We start from the raw sequence: 20691 nt of genomic DNA, 5'->3' as shown, positions 1-20691 counted from the left end.
TAGGATAAAAATTGGTTATGACTGGATATTGTGGATATGTATCAGAGAAACATTTCAGATTGATTAATACATTCTGTAAAAATTAAAAACAATAACTTGTTTTATTTTATATTATAAAAATCATTATTTAGTACTTTTTTGTAGGGTCACTGGAACTACTGGTACCATAAAATGTAATAGCTCTAGTAGAAAGCAAAAAGGCGTCTTACAGTACAGAAAAGAATCATGTTACATACTCCAAGATGATAGCCTACCAAATCTGTTTACAGTTGAGGAATGTATGATGATTGCCAGTAAACTTAAAATTGACAATATGACCAAAAAATCCAGGGAATTTTTGGTAAGTTATAAAAGATATTCAATTGTGGAGAACCCATAAGTTTCATAATAAATTAATGAATTTTCTGAAAATGTAAGGTAGTGGCTCCAAATAAGGACAGTGTTTTAATATGATCAATTATTGTAAATATTTTCTTAAATGTAGATACAGTTCACAAAAACGACTTGGGCTTCCTCCACTAATCACAAAACTTCAGGAATATGAATTGGTTAGGCATATAGGAAGATTGTGTGACGTGAGCATCCCATTAACCCCCAAAATATTATGAAGAAACGTCTATGTTTTTGTTAAAGGGGCAGGAATAAGACATCCATAATGAGATAGCTGGGAAAAGACTTCTTCAAACAAAATATTTGTTTTTAATAGAAAACTAGAGTACACGTATTGAATACCATGCGTGTCTTGTTTCATAACATTTTCGCTACACTTTAAGTTAACCTTGTAGATTCAGCAGTTTTTATCAACATAGTTGGCCTAGTAAGGAGTTGATGTATAATAGAACATTGATGTTATAAAAGGTAAATAGACAGGAATCAGGTTACTCAATAATCGTAATGTAGTTTACTTGGTCGGTATTTTGTAATTGAATTGATTGTAATGTAATCTTAGTTATGCGTAGTCAAGTAAATCGCGTTACATCTTCAATTAAGTACTATACGAATCCTTAATTATAAATTGTAAATAATGTGTCATCAATACAGATGTAAGAAATACTTTATATGTATATTCTGACTCTCCGTACCTCATCTCCGTAATTCAAGATGAGATCCTGGAATATTATAAAAATGGATAATAGGGCAGAATACCCCAGATATAGTCAATCCACTGTTCTACGATATGCCTTCTTCTTCTTCTTCGTCTAGCCATTCACGTCCACATCTGTAGAGAGACATAAGCCTCTTCAAGTCTTCCTTTCCATTGTTTTTTATTGTACGCTACTTGTAGCCAATTTTTCCCGGCAGTCCTTTTCAGATCATCTGTCCATCTCATAGGAGGTCTGCCTCTGGGTCTTTTGTGTTGGTATGGTCTCCAGGTTAAAATTGATCTGTGCCATTTGTTTAGATCGCTCCTAGCTACATGTCCAGCGTATTCCCATTTCAACTTTAATGATTTTTGCACCACATCGGTGACTTTGGTTTTCTGTCTTATCCATGTGTTTGTTTTCTTGTCCTTAAGTGATATACCTAGCATTGCTCTTTCCATCGCGTGTTGAGTGACTCAGTATATTCATATTCTTTTTTGTGATTGTCCATGTTTGTGCCGCATAAGTTAATATCGGAATAATGCATGCATCAAAAACTTTAGATCTAAGATGTAATTGAATTTGTTGATTTCTGAGTATATAGTTCAGTTTACCGAATGCTGCCCAAGCTAACTTTCTTCTTCTTTTTATTTCTTCAGTTTGAATTTCCCTATTTAGTATTATTTTTTGTCCTAAGTATATATATTCTTCAACTTTTTCTATAACTTTATCGTTTATTATTGTCACGGTGTCTTCGGAGTGCATTACTTTTGTTTTGTTTAAATTCATTTTCAGTCCTATTTTAGAAGATTCGGTACGTAGTTCTAAAAGCATGGTTTGCATTTCTTGTAGGTTAGTAGCTATCAGGATTATGTCATCTGCAAATCGTAGATTACTGAGGTAGCGGCCATTGATGTTTATTCCCTTATATTTCCAATTTAGGTTTTTAAAAACGTCCTCCAAAACTAAGGTGAACAGTTTGGGTGATAAAGTATCTCCCTGTTTGACTCCCCTGTTTAATGGTACAGGGTTCGTGTGTTCATTTTCATTTAGGTAGTATGTAGCTGTAGCTTGGTTCATAGTTTCTTTTATTAAGTTAATATATCTGCTGTCTATTCTACAATTTTGCATTGCGTTTATTACGGCCGTGTGTTCTATGGTATCGAAAGCTTTTTCGTAGTCTACAAATGCTAGGAAAACTGGAAACTTGTATTCGTTACATTTTTCTATTAATATTTTTGTGGTTAACAGGTGATCGGAAGTTGAATAGCCTTTTCTAAAACCTGCCTGTTCATATGGTGATACGATATGCCTATACGTGACGAATTTTGACAATCATCATGACAATCTTTATCTTATCTGCAACAGCGTCAAAAAACTGAAAAAAAAAGACTAGATCTCAAAAATTGAATCATGCAGGAGAGATTTTATATGAGAAAATTTTAGGAGGGAATCCTACTCAAAGTATAATATGAATAAAAAAGGATACCAGGTTACACCCCATCACCAACAATATGTTGGCAACAAAATGTATTAGCTGCTACTAAAGGTTCTAAATAGAGGCACATCGTCGCAAAATGTAACAATAGTTTCATGTGGCAACAGCATTCCGCCACAAAAGTTATAATGACTAAGAAAGGAAGCATGACAGCAGAAGAATTTATAGATTGAATAGATCACTTCTGTCAATTCAAAAATGCTTGAAAAGCTCTTTTAATTTTTGATGGAGCTTCATCTCATGTAGACATTCGAATTGTAGGAGCCCAACGGAAAAAAGTAAATCTGTTTTGTCTACCGACCAACACCACCTTCAACCACTTGATAAAGTTGTCTTCAGGAGTTTTGAGTCTTACTGGGACGAGGTAGTATTAAATTATTGGGTGAACCACAACAACGAGCATACCATCAACCTAGCAAAATTTGGGCAAATATTTACTTCAATTTGGAAAAATGCAATGGCGCAAAAAAATGTGTTTGAGAATTAAAGCAACTAAGATATGGCCATTCAATACAAATGCAATTCAGAATACTGCCTTTACACCTAGTTGTCGGACACAACAAGACATTAAAATAATCACGAAAGATTTCCGAGAAAATCCTGTAACGGAACCAGAAATTGAACCAACTGGCAATAACAATACAAATTTCAAAGAACAGCCATCCTGCAGTAGTGACAGCGGAGTAAAAAAATAAAAGCAAACCATTCCAGAGTATTCAATCAAAGAAAATTAGAAAAAGAGGGCTGAATAAAATTTTTCAAACCCACATCTCAGATGAAGACAGTGACTTATCTTGGTCTTACACACATGGTACAGATTCCAGCGACGATTAGAGTGATGCAGTTTTCACCTCAGATAAATATGACAAAAATGAGGCTGCAAAATAAAGTGAGGTAGTCACATCTGAAGGACTAAGTACAAGTTTTATTTCCGGTGCTTTGCTGATTATACCATAGTAGAAAGCATCAACAAAAAAAAGTTGACAGACCATTAATGCGAAAGCGCAAGTTACCAGGTGTTTGTTTAGGGCACGATCACAGATGGAGATAAATTCACTGACGTGCGCAAGTGTATTCGTTGTAATCGGACATCTATAAGGAATGTATAGGATTAACAAAAGAGGACAAGGAGAAATTATAGACATTATATTGACAAATTTTTGTGTTTTAATATCAATATAGTTTCCTTCACTAAACTTTTTATTTCTTTACTTTTTGTGTTAAAAATTTAGTACAATTTAGTACTACAGTCCTCTCTCTCTCTCTATTATAAAGATATGCAAGGGACCAGGAATTTTTATCGTTAAGGAGAGATCGTTATAAAGAGAGATAAAAATCGTTACTGTAATAATAATAATAATAATACTGTACTAAATAACATATTGTAATTTAAAAAATTGATCAGAACGATTATAAATGAATTAACACTGTATATAATGTACACAACATATATTTATTAAACAATAATATAAGCAATACGGTATAAAAAAAATGACTGTACAATTAAAAAATGTATACTGTACAGTAACAAATAGTCCAGTCTTCAGAGATTTGACTCCTAAAAATCATACGAACACTATGAATTTTGCCGAGAATATTAATTTTGGGACCGCAAAAAGATTCAAAAACGGTAACCACTTTTATCTCCCCTATCTGTGCTTCCCCCTAAAACCTCCCTCGTAGACAGGTACAAACTCAAAAAATCGATTTACCAAAAACCTGTACTCCGTAGAAAAAAATGTTTTAAACAAAAAATTTAACTGGGATAATTTTGAACAAAAATGTTAATTAGCACTTTTTCTGTAGAATGAACTGTTCTCTCAGTAACAACGCTTAAATCGACCAGCGATTTTGAATGTCAGTTGCGCTGATAAATCTGATAAAAATTCGATATCTTGTGATCAGATTGTCCAATCGGCAAAAATCAAAATGCGTTTTAAAGGAAAAGAGTGCAGATTTTGTATACGATTTTTATATTTTGTCGCAAGTGAAGTCAGTTTCTATAAATCTGTTAAATAAATAAACGTTGCGCGATTTTTGCCATTTTTTACAATTTTCATGAGATCAATAAAATGTATCACTTTAATTGACCGATCATAGTGCACTTTCGGTTTATAGAGATCAGTATTTAAAACCTATAACATAAAACTTGAATTTTGAGTTGTGGCAACAATTATGAGGCATTTGAAATATGACTAAAAAACGCAGAATTTATATTTTTACATTGCAAACGATCGCACGTCACGGAAAATGCCTCCAAGAAGATGGTTTTGAGTAAAATTTGTAGCAAAAAATAGGTCGTTTTGAAAAACGTACTAGTGTAATTGAAAAAGAGCATTAATAAAAGAAATAAATTACATTGATCTCATGAGAATAATAGAAATTGGCAAAAATCGCGCAAAGTTTATTTATTTAACGCCTTTATAAAAACTCAGTTTATTTGCGCAAAACACGAAAACTGCGTACAAATGCTGCATTCTAAACCTTTACAATATATCTTGATTTTTGTTGATAGAACAATCATCGGATCAAAAGATATCGAATTTTTACCATCGAGCTTATACAAATTTTATTGAACATTGATTTCGAGCGCGTTTGGCCTGTCCATTGTTTAATGTTACGTAGCCAGGTTAGTTGCTTTCTTCCGACCCAGCGTTTACTTCGATTTTGCCCTGAATGATCAACTGGAGCAAGCGATATTTAGATCATCTCATTATATTTCTTTCTTATTTTGATGATATTGATCAAATCTCGCTCTTTGTACATGGTCTCCAGCACACATTAGTTAGATAGGTGTGCTGTCCACGGGATTCTGATCTGACGGTAACACCACAACTCGCAGGCATCTAATTTATTAAGATTATTCATTTTTGATTAAGTTGTAGTTTGATTTTTGATTGTTATTTGTTTCTTTCAGATTAACGAAATCCTGACCAATTTAAGCTTATTAAAATCAAAGAATACTAGATGCCAAGCTCTATCTGGTGGTCAAAGGAAAAGGTTATCAATAGCTTTGGAATTAGTCGATAATCCACCAATTCTTTTTTTGGACGAACCAACTACGTAAGTAGTACTGATTATCTCTTTTTTGAAAACTATTTAGACATTCCTTTTTCTATAATGCATTCATATAATAGAAGAGATGAAGAGACTTTTGATTGTTGTTCACTACGGTAAGCAAAAAGCCTCCTTGAAACAAAGTAATCTATGATGGTTGCTGAAGATCATAACTTTGTCGCTCTTATGTGATAAATTCTGAAAATTGGTACTCGAAAACAAGCATAATATTTATTGTACTAATCCTAAGATTGGCATAATCCATTAAAATGGCAGCGTTTTTTACTTGTGTCCTTGCTGTACGACGATTTACATACATCCTGTACATTTTAAATCTTGATGAACTGATATTTTAAAAATTATTTATTAACACTTTTATCCAAAATTTGGTAAATAATATTTATGATGGTGACATTTACACGTTAAATAGCAAATGGGATTCCTGAGTTATCCAGGTAGCACAAGATTGAGCACAAAGGCACAAAGAGCACCAGGTAGCACAAAATTAGATGACCGACGTATTCGTGTACTTAGAGGAGGAAGTGTTATGATCGGGGAAGCAATATGATCGGTGAAAAACTGAAGTTCATTCTTTATAAGATCAGTTAATAAATTTGAACTGATCCAAACAATCAATAGTATCAAAAGCAAATCTTCCTGCAGTACTGATGGGCTATCAATTAAAATTTTCTCAAATCTCCCAAAAAATGTGTTGAAAGTCCTGGTCTCACTAATTAATGATTTATTTAAAAAGGTACATTTTCAAAGTGCCTAAAGACAGCCATTATTATTCCTCTTCATGTTGAAAAATCTAATGCCTGCAATTGTAGACCGTGTAGCCTTACTACAGGTACTATCAAAAATTATTGAGAGACCCGACTTACATCCTTTCTCTTTAAAAAAAAAATTTTATCACAAAATCGTTTCGGCTTTTTATCTAATAAATTAACCAGTAATGCTAATAGAGGATTATAAAGTACTTTAATCAATAATCTTTACACTGCCACTGTTATTTGTGACACTGCTTTTGCTTGTGTAAATCACGACTTTTTCTATACGAGGTATTTCTTTGCATTGGTTCCAATCTTACTTGGGAAATAGGAAAAAAACTGGTAAGAGCAAATGAAACTGATTCTAGCCACAAAAGCATTGTATGTGGAGTACCAGAATTGTTCCAATCCTCTACTCTTTTCCTTATCTTTACTTATTTAAAATTACTAACTAATTTAAAAATCGATGGATTTTTTACTAATGATACTAGTATCACTTGGAGCAACTCTAATATTGCAAATCTTTATACAATTATAGCTTCTGATCTACTTACAAATAAAAACCTGGTTCCACTCTAATTTACTCTCTTTTAAGGTAAAAAAGTCAGTAGCATTATCCTATAAAGGAGCTCTTTAATCCTTGCTTCTTAATAACAGCCAAATCAGTATTGTTGATTCGGTAAAATTTCTTCGTGTTTTAATAGATAGTAACCTCAAATGGTCCGTTTATATCGATTTGTTAAGTAAGAAACTAGCCTCAGTCTGCTATCCAAGAAGATCTGTTTCGAAAGAAATCAATTTAACATCTTTCAAAATAACATATTTTTCTTTTTTCGAGTCTCATCTTCGATACGGGTTCTAGTACAGCTGCCTAATTTAATGTTATTTTTAAATTACAAACAAGAGCAATAAGGTATCTGTTTGGCCTCAGAAGAACAGCACATTTCGGAAGCTACTTTAAAAGTCACGAAATTTTAACGCTTCTCTCTTTTTATATCTTGAGAAAATGTTTGCTTAATTCTTTAAACACCTACATGTTTTTGAAGTAAATGTCCCAATTTTGACTACTCCACCAGAAATTCAACCTTTGATAATTATTTACTGATCACGTCCACTGAGTTTATAAAGAATCTATATTGTATTCTGCAAAAAAATATATACAAACATCTGCCTTTACAACTTTAAATCTGCAACAACTTTCCCGAACATGACAAAAGCCTATCTAATCTATCTAAAAGCAATTAACTAATAGTTATTTATTGTACAAGACGATAAAATTGTACTTTATCTTCGAGAGCGTTTTTTAGCTACGCTAATTATGCTCGAGAAGATAATGCGATTTTATGGTCGTGTGCAATACAACATTTTTTCTATAGCAAGACTTCAAGTTCAGGTGAAAAATAGAATTTGAAAGAAAATTGTAATTTTTAGCACAAAAATCGCAATTGTGTTGTTCCGTTGCTAGGGATATGAATTACTCTGTCAACAAATGTTACGTTTTGGTTTTTGAAGAGTCAATAAGCAATAAGATTGCTGTATCCAAGTGTATACTTGGCGGACCAGAAAATCAATCCAGTACCTCGAATCAACTGTTTAAGCAAACGAGTACAAGTTGTGATGCTCCAAAAATAGATATTTGTTCAATCACAAATTAACCCCTTAATTTGTAATATCACATTATTTTTAACTTCTTAATCTATTATAGTTTCACCGTGTATAAGTAACATTGTGAAAATGATATCGAGTAATATTTTAATAATTAAAGTCCATTCACCTGTTAATGAATTGTCGAATAATATATTTTTTTCTAATTGAACTTCCTAAGTATTGCAATGGTGGCCTAGATTAAATTGTAATGTAAGCTAATAGTGCAAAGTTGGTATGGTATGATAGGAAGCAATAACCTCTGTTCTTAGGTATGAAATATTTGTGAGATTATAAATTGGGGATTTGAGCTCGTGTGAGCGCAGTCTACTACAGTCAATCATAAGTAGTTACCTAACGAACATCATATTGTGTAAATACCAGTAGCTGTCAATAAATCAACACTTTTACTCCACAACTTCAACCTTTTATTATACCTATCATCGTCGATCGACAAGAAGCGGACAAAGGGGCATTTACAAACCGATTCGAACCTTAAATCCAAGTTCGAAACTTTCCATATTTCTAATAATGTTAATTGTAAAATTTCAGTTGTTTTTAATCCTTAATCTGTTTAAATTTGTAAATTTTATTGAATAAAAAATAGTTAAAACATTTTATCTACTCTTGCTGTTAAAGTGTCACTTTATCTACCCTTGCGGTTAAAGTGATACTTTATCTACTCAAAACAGTTATTATAGCAACACTTTAACATTAGCTATGGAAAAAAGTGGGAAAAAACACTCAGATGGGATTCAGAAAAGGGCTGGGTACAAGGGAGGCTCTGTTTGCAATGAACGTTCTCTCACAGAGATGCTTAGACATGAACCAAGAAATTTACACCTGCTTTATTGATTTCGAAAAGGCCTTTGACAAAGTACAACATGAACCACTAAGACAAATTCTAATAAAGAAAAATATAGACAGCCGAGATATTCGAATTATATGCAACCTATATTGGAATCAAACAGCAAATGTGAAGGTTGAGGGTAGGCTAACAGAAGAAATTCAAATCCGTCGAGGAGTCCGGCAGGGATGCATCTTGTCGCCACTTTTATTTAATCTGTATAGTGAAGCTATTTGTGAACAAGCACTCGAGGAAGAAGATCTTGGTCTGATAATAAATGGTGAGACGATCAACAATATAAGGTATGCTGACGATACGGTTCTCCTAACGGGAACGCTAGTAGAACTACAACATCTCGTTCAAAGTCTCAATATATACTGTAACAGTTACGGCTTGAAAATTAATTTGAAAAAAACTAAATTTATGGTAATCACGAAATCAAAGAACATCAGAGCTAATCTTGTAATAGACAATACAACGATTGAGCGTGTGTCCTGTTATAAATATCTAGGTGCTTGGATCACAGACGATACTGATCAAACAAAAGAGATTAGATGTAGAATAGAAATCGCTAAATCAGTCTTTAATAGAATGCGCAAACTCTTTTGCAATCGTGATATCAATATAAAGTTACGAATACGAATGCTGCGGTGTTATGTCTTTTCTACCCTGTTGTATGGAGTAGAGGCTTGGACACTAAAACAGTTGACCACAAAAAAAAAACATCGAAGCTTTCGAGATGTGGTGCTATAGGCGCATTCTCAGAATATCATGGATGGACCGCGTTACTAACACGCAAGTACTCCAAACTTTAGACAAAAGATGCGAAATTCTAAATGAGATAAAAACTAGAAAGATGGAATATTTGGGGCACATTGTGAGAGGTGAAAAGTACGAACTTTTAAGAAATATCATGCAGGGCAAAATTAAGGGCAAAAGAAGTGTGGGAAGAAGAAAAATGTCGTGGCTTTGTAATCTACGTGAATGGTTAGGGTGTAGTTCGATTGAACTTTTTAGGCGCGCTGCTAACAAAGTCGCAGTGGCCATGATGATTTCCAATCTCCGCTAGGAGTGGCACGAGAAGAAGAAGAATGGAAAAAAGTATTTTTATTTATATTTGGGTATCATATATTATATACAGGAACTTTAATTTATTAGTTTGCAAGGTTTTATTATACAATTAGCAATTTATTTAAATTTTGCAATGAATTGTTTATTTTATTTTTGTGACATTGACGATTGATGTAATTTCAGTAAATTGTAATTGTTATTGTTATTTTTTGACTTTTGTCTCCCTAAAATTGTACACTTTTCAGTGACTATAAAGCATATTTATATTCTATAGGCCTTTTGTCCATTCGCCGTAATACTTCTTTATTTGTGACTCGGTCAACAAAACTTATTCTTAATATTCGCCGATAGCACCACATCACGAATCTCTTAATGCTTTTTATCTTCTTCCTGGTAATACTGGTATCATCAACAAAAAGAAAAAATTTTTCATCGATTTTTAAGTTAGTGATGTCGTTTATAAAGATAAGGAAAACTAGAGGACCCAGTACTGAACCTTGTGGTACTCTACATACAATGCTTTTGTGACTAGAGTCAGTATCATTTGCTCGAACTAGTTGTTTCCTTTTCCTCAAGTAAGATTGGAACCAATTCAAAGAAATACTTCGAATTCCGTAGAAATTTTTTTAGTTTTTTTTAGAAAGTGTTTTTATCAAAATTTCATGATTTACACAATCAAAACCTTTGGCATAGTCACAAAAAACAGTGGCAGTATAAAGATTATTGTTTATTGCTTGAGAGACCTCATGTAGTACAGAAAACATAGCATCGCTGGTTATTTATTAGATATAAAGCCAAACTGACTTTGTGATAAAATGTTGTTTTCAACGAGAAACGACATAAGTCGGGCTTTTATAAGTCTCTCGATAATTTGGGATAGAACAGGTAGTAAGGCAATAGGTCTATAGTGCAGAAATTAGATTTATCACTGCCCTTACGAAGAGGAACAATAATAGCTGTCTTTAGGCACTCTTAAAATATACCTTTTTCAAAGGAATCGTTGATTAGTGAGACCAGGACTTCCAACACATTATTTGTGAGATTTAAGAAAATTTTTCTGTATAGTTCATCAGTACTACAGGAAGATTTGCTTTTGATACTACTGATTGTTTGGATCAGTTCAGATTTATCAACTGGTATTATAAAGAATGAATTCGAGACCTTTTTTGAATTGGAAAGATAGGAAATAGGATCTTGTTGTGTTAAAACAGCAGATGTTATATTTTTACAAAGCACGTGGTGTTCGTGTGTATTAAGGTATAAAAAAAATTGCTTATTACAAGCTTAAATTTTTTATTTTAAGAAGATCTTTTCGGAATTAAATCATTCCATCATCAGTTAAATAAAAAGTTGTTAAAAAACATTGTATGGCCACTTAAAAAAAACTTTCGAAGGACATCCGTATTAAAATATAATCCTCATGGTTTTATCAAGGTAAATGCAATAGACTTAACTTATTGATTATTAAAAACTGAAGATGGGGGCATCTTACATGACCCCCTGTAGCTGGTGAAGTTTTTTCGACTTACATTACCTCTGATCTGTTCTGGAGTCTTGGGCTAACTAGCCCAAGTTACCAACTCAGTTAGCCCAAGACTCCAGAACAGATCAGAGGTAATGTAAGTCGAAAAAACTTCACCAGCTACAGGGGGTCATGTAAGATGCCCCCATCTTCAGTTTTTAATAATCAATAAGTTAAGTCTATTGCATTTACCTTGATAAAACCATGAGGATTATATTTTAATACGGATGTCCTTCGAAAGTTTTTTTTAAGTGGCCATACAATGTTTTTTAACAACTTTTTATTTAACTGATGATGGAATGATTTAATTCCGAAAAGATCTTCTTAAAATAAAAAATTTAAGCTTGTAATAAGCAATTTTATTTATACCTTAATACACACGAACACCACGTGCTTTGTATTCAACAGGTATACTAGCCACTCCTGGATATTTCCACTTCATGGTTTGTTCCAGTTTCACTTTTAGTTATATTTTTACTCACATTAGCGAAGTCTTTATTTAGATTTTCAGGGTTTGGAAGAGAAAATGTTTGAGCTGTGTTAGATTTATTTCGAAGATCGTTTATTATGGACCGATTCCCTTGCAACATATTTAGAGCTTCCCAGACGATTCTCATAGTACATTTTTTTAGCTGTTTTGATAAGTTTTAGATAGGTTCCTCTGTACTTGGAGATATATTCAATGACAAAGACAATGGTAGTAAATTTCTTGATGTACAGTATTGAACGCATATTCTTGGCTGATATGCGGATACCCTTGGTAGTCCAGGGTTTGTGATGTTTTGACGTAATTGTAATTAAAGGAAATGCTTTATTGAAAATACAGACAAGCTTATTAAAAAATTACTGAAATTATAGGCCACGTCCACAGAGGGAAAGTGCCATCCAGAAGTCAATCACAAATTTTAGAATTTACGAAAATTCTGGGCTGAAAAAATCCTACCTAAACGTTGGGTTTTCGAGAATTTTTTGTTAAGATTGTTAAACTTGGTATATACTGCTTAATGGTCAGAGAGTCCTGCATTAATAATTGTAGAACGTACATCAAGGGGTGAGAAATCTAAGACAATATAATCAATTATGGTAGATGTTGTTTTAGTAATTCTTGTAGGAGAATTAACGTGCATTGTGAAACCATACGATTCGAATATATTGACCAAGGATACGTAGGTAGCACAAGCAACAGCGTAATTAATATTTAAATCACCGCATAGAATTTTTCTGCTTTTATTGGACATATTCGTCTAACAAATTTAACAGGTTCTGAAAAAATAGTTCCGTAGAAGAGTCAGGTGATCTATAAATGCAGGGAATGTATAGATTAAGATTCTTGTTATGAACCAATGAAAACTCAAAATAGGATTTATTCAACAGAAAGTCATATTTTGTTATGGGAAAGAAATCATTATTTGTAAAAAGAATTAGGGTCCCACCATGAGCTGAACATGGACGATCATACCTAGCAATTGTGGTATATTTTTCTACAAAAAATAGGCTGGTTAACTTTAAGCCAGTGTTCGGTAACCGCAACTATCGGGGGAAATCCTAATTCCTCTAGAAACAAAAATAATTTATCTGTTTTATATCTTATATAACGAATATTAATCAGAACTATGCTAAAGTTGTTATCACTATAAAAATGTGAGGTTTCTAGTCCCACAGAACACGTCATATTCAGAACAAGTTTCGTTGGGGAGAGGCAACGGAATAGTATTTTCGGTGACTTTTCCTTGATTTTTAGGAACCTAAAAGCAGCAAGATCAGCTTCCACCTCAGGTTTACCAATTCCATAATAGTGGAAAGTCCTTCGGAAGCCAAAAAGAGTTTAACGCTTGTCTTGGTGAATCCTTCGTAACATACTGAAGCAGGTTGGTCATGTAGAAAAGCAAGATGTAGTTTAATGGCTTTCAAGATATCCGTTTCTCTTAATCTTGCTAGAAGATATTGACTGTTCGCGTTATTGTTTAATCTAACTCTTGATGATGTCAAAGGATCCAGATTTATCGTTGGTTCCAAAGTATCATTCTTAATGAAGTTAATATGAGAATGGAAAGCATTCTTCGGTTTGCAAATTTCGATGGCCTGCTTGTCTGTGAGTATTCTTGTATTTTCCACTTTACTTTTGTTGTTGCTTAAAATGGTAATTGGATTTTCCAAGATAACGGGGCTTCTGATATTCTTAGAACTCATATTTGACTCAGATAAAGGCATTGGTTCGGAATATGAAGATTCTGTAGACCATTTAATGTTTACACCAGGTGGCCAAATTTCCTTATTAAATAATAAGTCAATGGAGGTTTTAGATTGTATGCTTATTTTAAATGAGGAACCACTCGCTGTGTCGGAATCTTGAAGAAGGGCATAACATCTAATATATTCCTTGATACCCAGCTTCTCTTTAATAAAGTGAACAACTTGTATATGGGTGTAAATTGGGATTAAGTTGGTAACGACTACATAATGGCATTTATATTCTGTAATTTTTGGCTTTTTCTCTGTTGATTCTAAATGTTGGGGGTATTCAGTTTGGGTACCTGAACTGACATAAAATATTTTTTTTCAATACTTCTTTTTTCGTTTGTATATTAGATAATAGTCGTTCTAAATTGTCGTAATTTTTATCACGTTCTTATATTTTTTGTACTTATGTGGAAGCATCATTTGCCCTTCATATTTTTCTTATTATTTGATTATGTATTCATTTTTTGTATTCTTAATGCAATATGAAATAGACTAGTAAATTTATGTAAACAATAAATTTGCAGCTGATTTACCAAGAATTAGTATGACACACATAAAATATGTCGTGTTCCTTAATTATATTATGTATTTTGTATGCAAATTACCCGGACGTTTTTAAATAAAACACGCATTTTCAATTTTAGCTACTTATCAAAATAGTAATTTAAACAAAATGTTATTATTAAAAGCCTTTTAAATAAATGACTTTAGTTCGCATTGTTGATTTTCTATAAATAAAGTATATACTACAGATATAGACTTCTATACAAAACCAATGTATATGAATGTAATACTTCTCTTAGTTGCCGAAAGCTGGACCCTTAGAGATACATCTACAATATATTATAGGCTTTTGAAATTATCTTTATTATTCTCAGCTTATTCTACGGATTATGGTACAGACTCCCTTACATAGTCGTTCTTTATTTCTGTCCACGATTGTCTAATATTGGCTTTTCTTTGCCATTCTTACCGGCTTTTTTCCTTATATCATTGTCCCATCTTAAATTTAAACGTCTCCTTGGTTTCTTGACGTCTCTTAGATAGCACAGTGTAATTCTACTGGACCATCTATTGTCAGTTCTTCTCGCTAAATATCCCACCCAATGCCACTTTAAAGATTTAATTATGTGGATTACAACAGTAACCTTGGTTGTCTGTATGATACATTCTATTCTTTTTATATCTCTCTTTGTTATACCTAGCATGCATCGATCCATTGATCTTTGAGTGACTTTGAGTTTCGCTATTATATGTTTCTTTAATGTTCAAGTTTCTTAGCCGTATGTTGGTAGTATATACTGGTCGAATGCTTTTTTCTTTAGGTGGAGTGGTTATAAGTTTGCAGTTTTTGATATCCCCTTTACAACCTTTCTTATGATGAGAATTAGGTTTGCTGTATTCCAGTGGTCTGGTATACATCTCGATCTTAGACAGTTCGTAAATATGCCTGCTAAGATTTTCCAGGTTTTTTGCCAGCGAATTTAAGTAGTTCCACTATTATGCCATCTATTCCAGGTGCTTTACCCCGTTTTATTTTTGTAATTGTCTATTCATTGAAAGGACTTCTGATACATCTTCTTAGTTATTGATTGCGTATTTAAGTGTTTCAGGGGTTTTGTATAGTTCGCTGTAGAATTTAGTCACGAGTAAAGCAACAGTTTGCTTACTCCCAATGATTTATGCTTATCTTAAAACTTTTCCTTCTTATCTTACAAAGTTTTTTGTATTGTATCCTCTGTATATGGCTACTTACTTTCATTTCTCTTCTTTGTTTTGGCATTATTTTGGTTTTATTAGACAGTTCACTATGTTCATTTTGTTGTTGCGGGCCTCCGGTTGAAATTTATTACACTGGCATCTTTTATTGTAGCAATCTTGTTCGTTAGAATAAAGTCAATTTCGTTCTTAGTGGTTCCACTTGGTGCTGCCCAAGTCCATTTTATGTTAAATCTTTTTTCAAAGAATGTATTTGCATTGGGTATGTTTTGGTAGTATGCAAAATAAACCAGTCGTTCTCCCCTTTCATTTCTCTCACACTCCATACTTTCCCATGACATGTTTCTTACCATTTCTCTTTCCCGCTTTGACATTAAAGTCACCAAATGAATATTTAAAGTGACTTTTATTGTTATTTAATGCTTCAGTTACGTTACTGTAGAGTTCCTCTATTTCTTCGTCAGTGTAAATAATCGTTGAAGCGTATATTTGTATAATTTGTATATTGTATTCTCTGATAGTTGTTAAGTTCTCTTCGAATATCAAGATGAAGTAGAACTAATCTGACTTTACAATGGCAAGTGTGAACTTGCCGAAACGTTGTCAAAAAAATGGTTTTCCTAAAAACCAAAACTACTTAATGCGGAGTCAAACCCAGAAAACCATAGAAATCATAAATGTATATATATAGATATATATATATATATATATATATATATATATATATATATATATATATGTATATATCCATTTTATTTAGGCGTTTACACGAATATCCAGTAGGGATCCATTGAGAAGTATGACCAAGCGGCAAGCTCTTATCTCTTACCATACTGCTCCCCCATAGGTTGATCACACAACAGTATTCTAGTCTAAGTAGCAGATTCATTTAGAATTTTAAACTACTACGGTACCCTTTTTATTTTTCTGTCCTGGTCCAGGGATCAATCCAACGCTACTAAATGATTCGACAGTGAAGCGAATAGGAGTTAATTGCCTAGCCCGCTTGCGACATATTCTCAAAATGGGTAAAAATTATAAAAAAAAACATAGGCGGTCCGATAAGTACCTAGCCTTACCACCCGATGACGCTACTATCTCAAGAGAAATAATATACTATTCAGTCGAATCGGATTTTTTAGGACCGCGTGTGAAAGCAGGCGTGTCCACTGATTTTATAAAAATGGAAAAAGAACAATATCGGTCGGTGATTCGATTCTTGTTTATGCAAGGGAAATCACGCAGCGAAATCAAAGAGCGCTTGAATGCTGTGTACGGTAACTCTTCTCCTTCCATGACAACCCCCAAAAATTGGTTTGAGTTTGAACATGGTAGCATGTCGGTTTTGATGAGCCACGCCGAGGTGTCCGAAATCGGCTACTACGGATGATATCGTGACAAAAATTTACGATAGGTACGCGAGATAGCTGCGAGACCTTTCTCCAAAGACCAAGTATGTTATATCCTGTGTGAAATTTTGGGCATGAGAGAGGTATCGGCGCGATGATTGCCGCGTTTGCTCACTTCGAACAACAAGCTTAACTATGAGACTACTTCAAGGCAGTGTTTAATGCTATTTAAGCGTAATCCGAAGTAGTTTCTACGTCGTTTCGTAACCATTGACGAAATATGAATCCATTAGTATACACCAGGGACCAAGAAACAGTTTAAACATTTTCATAAGGGTAATCTACGTTGACTACCTCTTCTTTTTCAAGTGCCATCTCCGCGGCGGAGGTCGGCAATCATCATAGCTATTCAGACTTTTGAGACGGCTGCTCTGAAAAGTTCATTTGATGTACATCCATACCACTCTCTCAGGTTGCGCAGCCATGACATTCTACACCTCCCTATGATTCTCTTTCCTTGGATCTTTCCCTGTATAATCAGTTGGATGAAGATGTATTTCTCTCCACGTGTAATATGTCCGAGATATTCCAATTTTCTTGTTTTAATTGTATTTAACTTGGACTACCTAATTGTATTTAACTGTTGACTACCTGGAAAATGGCAAAACGGTCACAGGGCTCTACTATGCTTAATTATTGAGAATATTCGACATCGAATTTCATAAAAAGGACCCCATTTAGAGAAGAAAAAAGTAATCTTCTACCATGACGACAAACCCGCTCATACCTCCGCCGTCAGCATGGCAAAATTGGTCCAATTGGTCTACGAATTGTTGCCCTATCAACCATATTCTCTAGATTTGGCCCTGTATGACTTTTTTGCCGCATTTGAAAAAGGCATCTGCTGGACAGAAATGTAAGTCGAAACAGGAGATCGTTAACGAAGTGGTTTGAACTAAAAGTAGACTATGTTGAGAAATAAATTGCCACTTCTCTAATTTTTTTTGTAGGCTAAGTAGTTATCGGACCGCCCTAGTATAACAAACATTAATTAGATTCCCATATCGTTAAGTAACATCAAAAACTGTTTGCTATTAATAAAATAAAGTGGAATCTTGTTAAGTGCAACATTATAATGCAAATCAAAATGCAATTGGTTTTTTTAAGTATGGGTTTATCGTGTAATGATGTCTTTTTAATGGCCAACAAAATTTAAATAATACAAATTAAAATTGTGTCATCAAAGAGTCACAATTAAAAATAAACTCTGGTTTTAACTCAGTTTAAAATAAAGTTTGTATCAAGTCGTCAGTAAAAATTCGATACCTTTTGATCAGAGTGTCTCATCGACAAAAATCGAAATGCGTTTTAAAGCTGAAGAGTGCAGCTGTCGTCTGCAATGTTTGTATTTTATTGTAGATAAAGTCAGTATAAGGGTGTTAAATAAATAAATGTTGCCGGATTTTGCCATTTTTTACGATTTTCATGAGATCAATAAGATGTATCACTTTCATTGACGGTCACTATAGAATTTCTGTAACTAGAGCCTAATCTTAAAATGTGAGTCATTTGAAATATGCCTAAGAAACGCTGAATTTAAACTTTCACATTACAAACTATCTAAAACATTGAAAATTGCTTTTTTTATAACACAAGTACGTTTTTCAAAACTACACCACTTTAGCTATAAATTTCATCCAATGTCGTCCGGTCGTTTGTAATGTGAAAGTTTAAAATTTGCGTTTTTTAGGCATATTTCCTATGCTTTATATTTGATGCCAAAACTTAAAAACCAAAATTTCATATTGTAGGTTTTAAAGATTAGACTCTAGTAGTGAAAATTCCACTACAACCGGTCAATGGAATAGATAAATTCTATTGATATTATGAGAATTGTACCAAACTATCAAAAATCGCGCAACCTTGATTTATTGATCGGATTTATACAAACTGACTTTATTTGCGACAAAACACAAAACTGCGTACAACAGCTGCTCTCGTCACCTTTAAAACGCATTTTAATATTTGTCTATAGGACACTCTGATCAAAAGATATAGAATTTTCACCGTCGAGTTTATAATAATTTTATTTAAAATTAATTTCTTGCGCGTAACTGAAATTCAACATCGCCGTTCACCTTAAGCGTTGTCTCTGAGAAAACGGTTCATTTTACACAAAAAGTGCTAACGAACATTTTTATTTGCATTATTTACGAAAATTATTTCAGCTATATTTTTTATTTGAAATATTTTTTCTACGACGTGCAGATTCTTGATAAATCTATTTTCCCCCTGCGAGGGGGGGTTTTAGGGGGAAGCCGGGGAGTATGAGTGGTAAGCTTTTTGAAGTTATACTTCTATACGCACGGTCGGCGTTGGAAATTTGCATGAGAGTGAATCTGTGAAACCATTACATATGTAAGATAATGAGTAAGAGGGAGACAGAAGATATATTTTCTCTCTCTTCCTCTCTCGAGAATAAAAATGTTTCTTTTGTATATGTTACGAGCAATGTCCGAAATTGGACAATCCTAGCATTGTACAAAAAATCTTGTCCACTTCTAGCATTGTGTACCCCTTTACTGTACAATCTCCGAAATATATATAATCGGCGGTCTTTGTATAAAAGAATTGCTGTACAATGTTCGAATTTCAATAAGTAGCCATGCGTCAAAGTTTGAGATAATATATCAGATATCGATTCATATCGATTTTTACAATTATTCCCCATTTGTTATTAACGACAAACAAACATCAATTGAGGTTATAAACCCATAATTAACCAGCGTTTTTGACTTTTAGATTCGTAGAATTAAATTATTTTAAATTAACATACATATCTCTTAAAAATCTAAGATGTTTTACAAACATCTTCCCTATATTATAGTGATGTATCTATCTCTTCAAGCTTTGAAATATTTCACTAACAATATCTCTATTGTAGAAGAATTTCTTCTTTGATTCGATTTTTCAATTTTTGAGTTGGTGTGTCACTTGTCAATAATAATCGATTCGAACCGATGAGCGTTTCGACAATTATTTTGATTATTTCGGACATTGTACATTTTGGGGGTACAATGCTAGAAGTGGACAATAATTTGTGTACAATGTTAGGATTGTCCAATTTTGGGCTTTGCTCGTAACATATATATATTTAATATTATATATATATATATATATATATATATATATATATATATATATATATATATATATATATATATTTAATATTATATATATATATATATTTATGTATATATTATATATATATATATATATATATATATATATAATATTGTATATATATATATATATATATATATATATATATATATAATATTATATATAATATAATATGTATTAATATTATTATTTATGTGATATGTTTTGTATTATTTAAAATTAAACGTTTATAATTATTTTAGGCTTTTGTATTTCAAAATAATCACTGTTTTACCGAGAACTGTCAATTTTGAAATCCGTTAGTGTCATGTCTAATTGGCAAATCCTTTACGTGTTTGGTTCATACGCTGGTGGTTGTGAGTTCGAATCCCAATTATGAATTTCCTTTTTATTTTTGAAATATTTAAAAACCTCACGTTAAGGCTGTTTTAGCAGTCCAAGCATACTGCGATTTGAAATGGGCGTATCACTTACTTTTCTACACTGCTTACGCGAGACCATCTTTACTCAGTGCCGCCGGCCGACGGGTAGTTTAATGAAAACAAATACATTATTCTCCATTCAAATTAGTTTTAACACGAACTAACTGACCGTACGTTCATGAGATTTGACGTCACGAAGGCGATAACGATGAAACTAAGCGCCAATGATGACTAACACGTTTCACTATTAGATTTCAGTATTTTTTAGCAATTTTCTTTAAAGTTG

The 20691-nt window shown here is 32.9% G+C and overlaps 1 protein-coding gene across 2 annotated transcripts in view; it reads left to right on the top strand.

Annotated features, from left to right (window-relative positions):
• LOC140432381 (ATP-binding cassette sub-family G member 1) overlaps nt 1-20691 on the top strand; it is a 176288-nt gene that overhangs the window by 113829 nt on the left and 41768 nt on the right. For both annotated transcript variants that reach the window (XM_072520235.1, XM_072520236.1), the window contains exons 3-4: nt 145-340; nt 5498-5643. In XM_072520235.1, coding sequence (XP_072376336.1) covers nt 145-340; nt 5498-5643 — 342 coding nt within the window. The remainder of the gene's footprint in view (nt 1-144; nt 341-5497; nt 5644-20691) is intronic.

This window comes from Diabrotica undecimpunctata, chromosome 1, assembly GCF_040954645.1.
Source record: "Diabrotica undecimpunctata isolate CICGRU chromosome 1, icDiaUnde3, whole genome shotgun sequence".
In the NCBI taxonomy this organism is placed as follows: Eukaryota; Metazoa; Arthropoda; class Insecta; order Coleoptera; family Chrysomelidae; genus Diabrotica; species Diabrotica undecimpunctata.
Note: the sequence above shows the minus strand (reverse complement) of the source record. Positions and strands in the feature narration are given on the sequence as shown.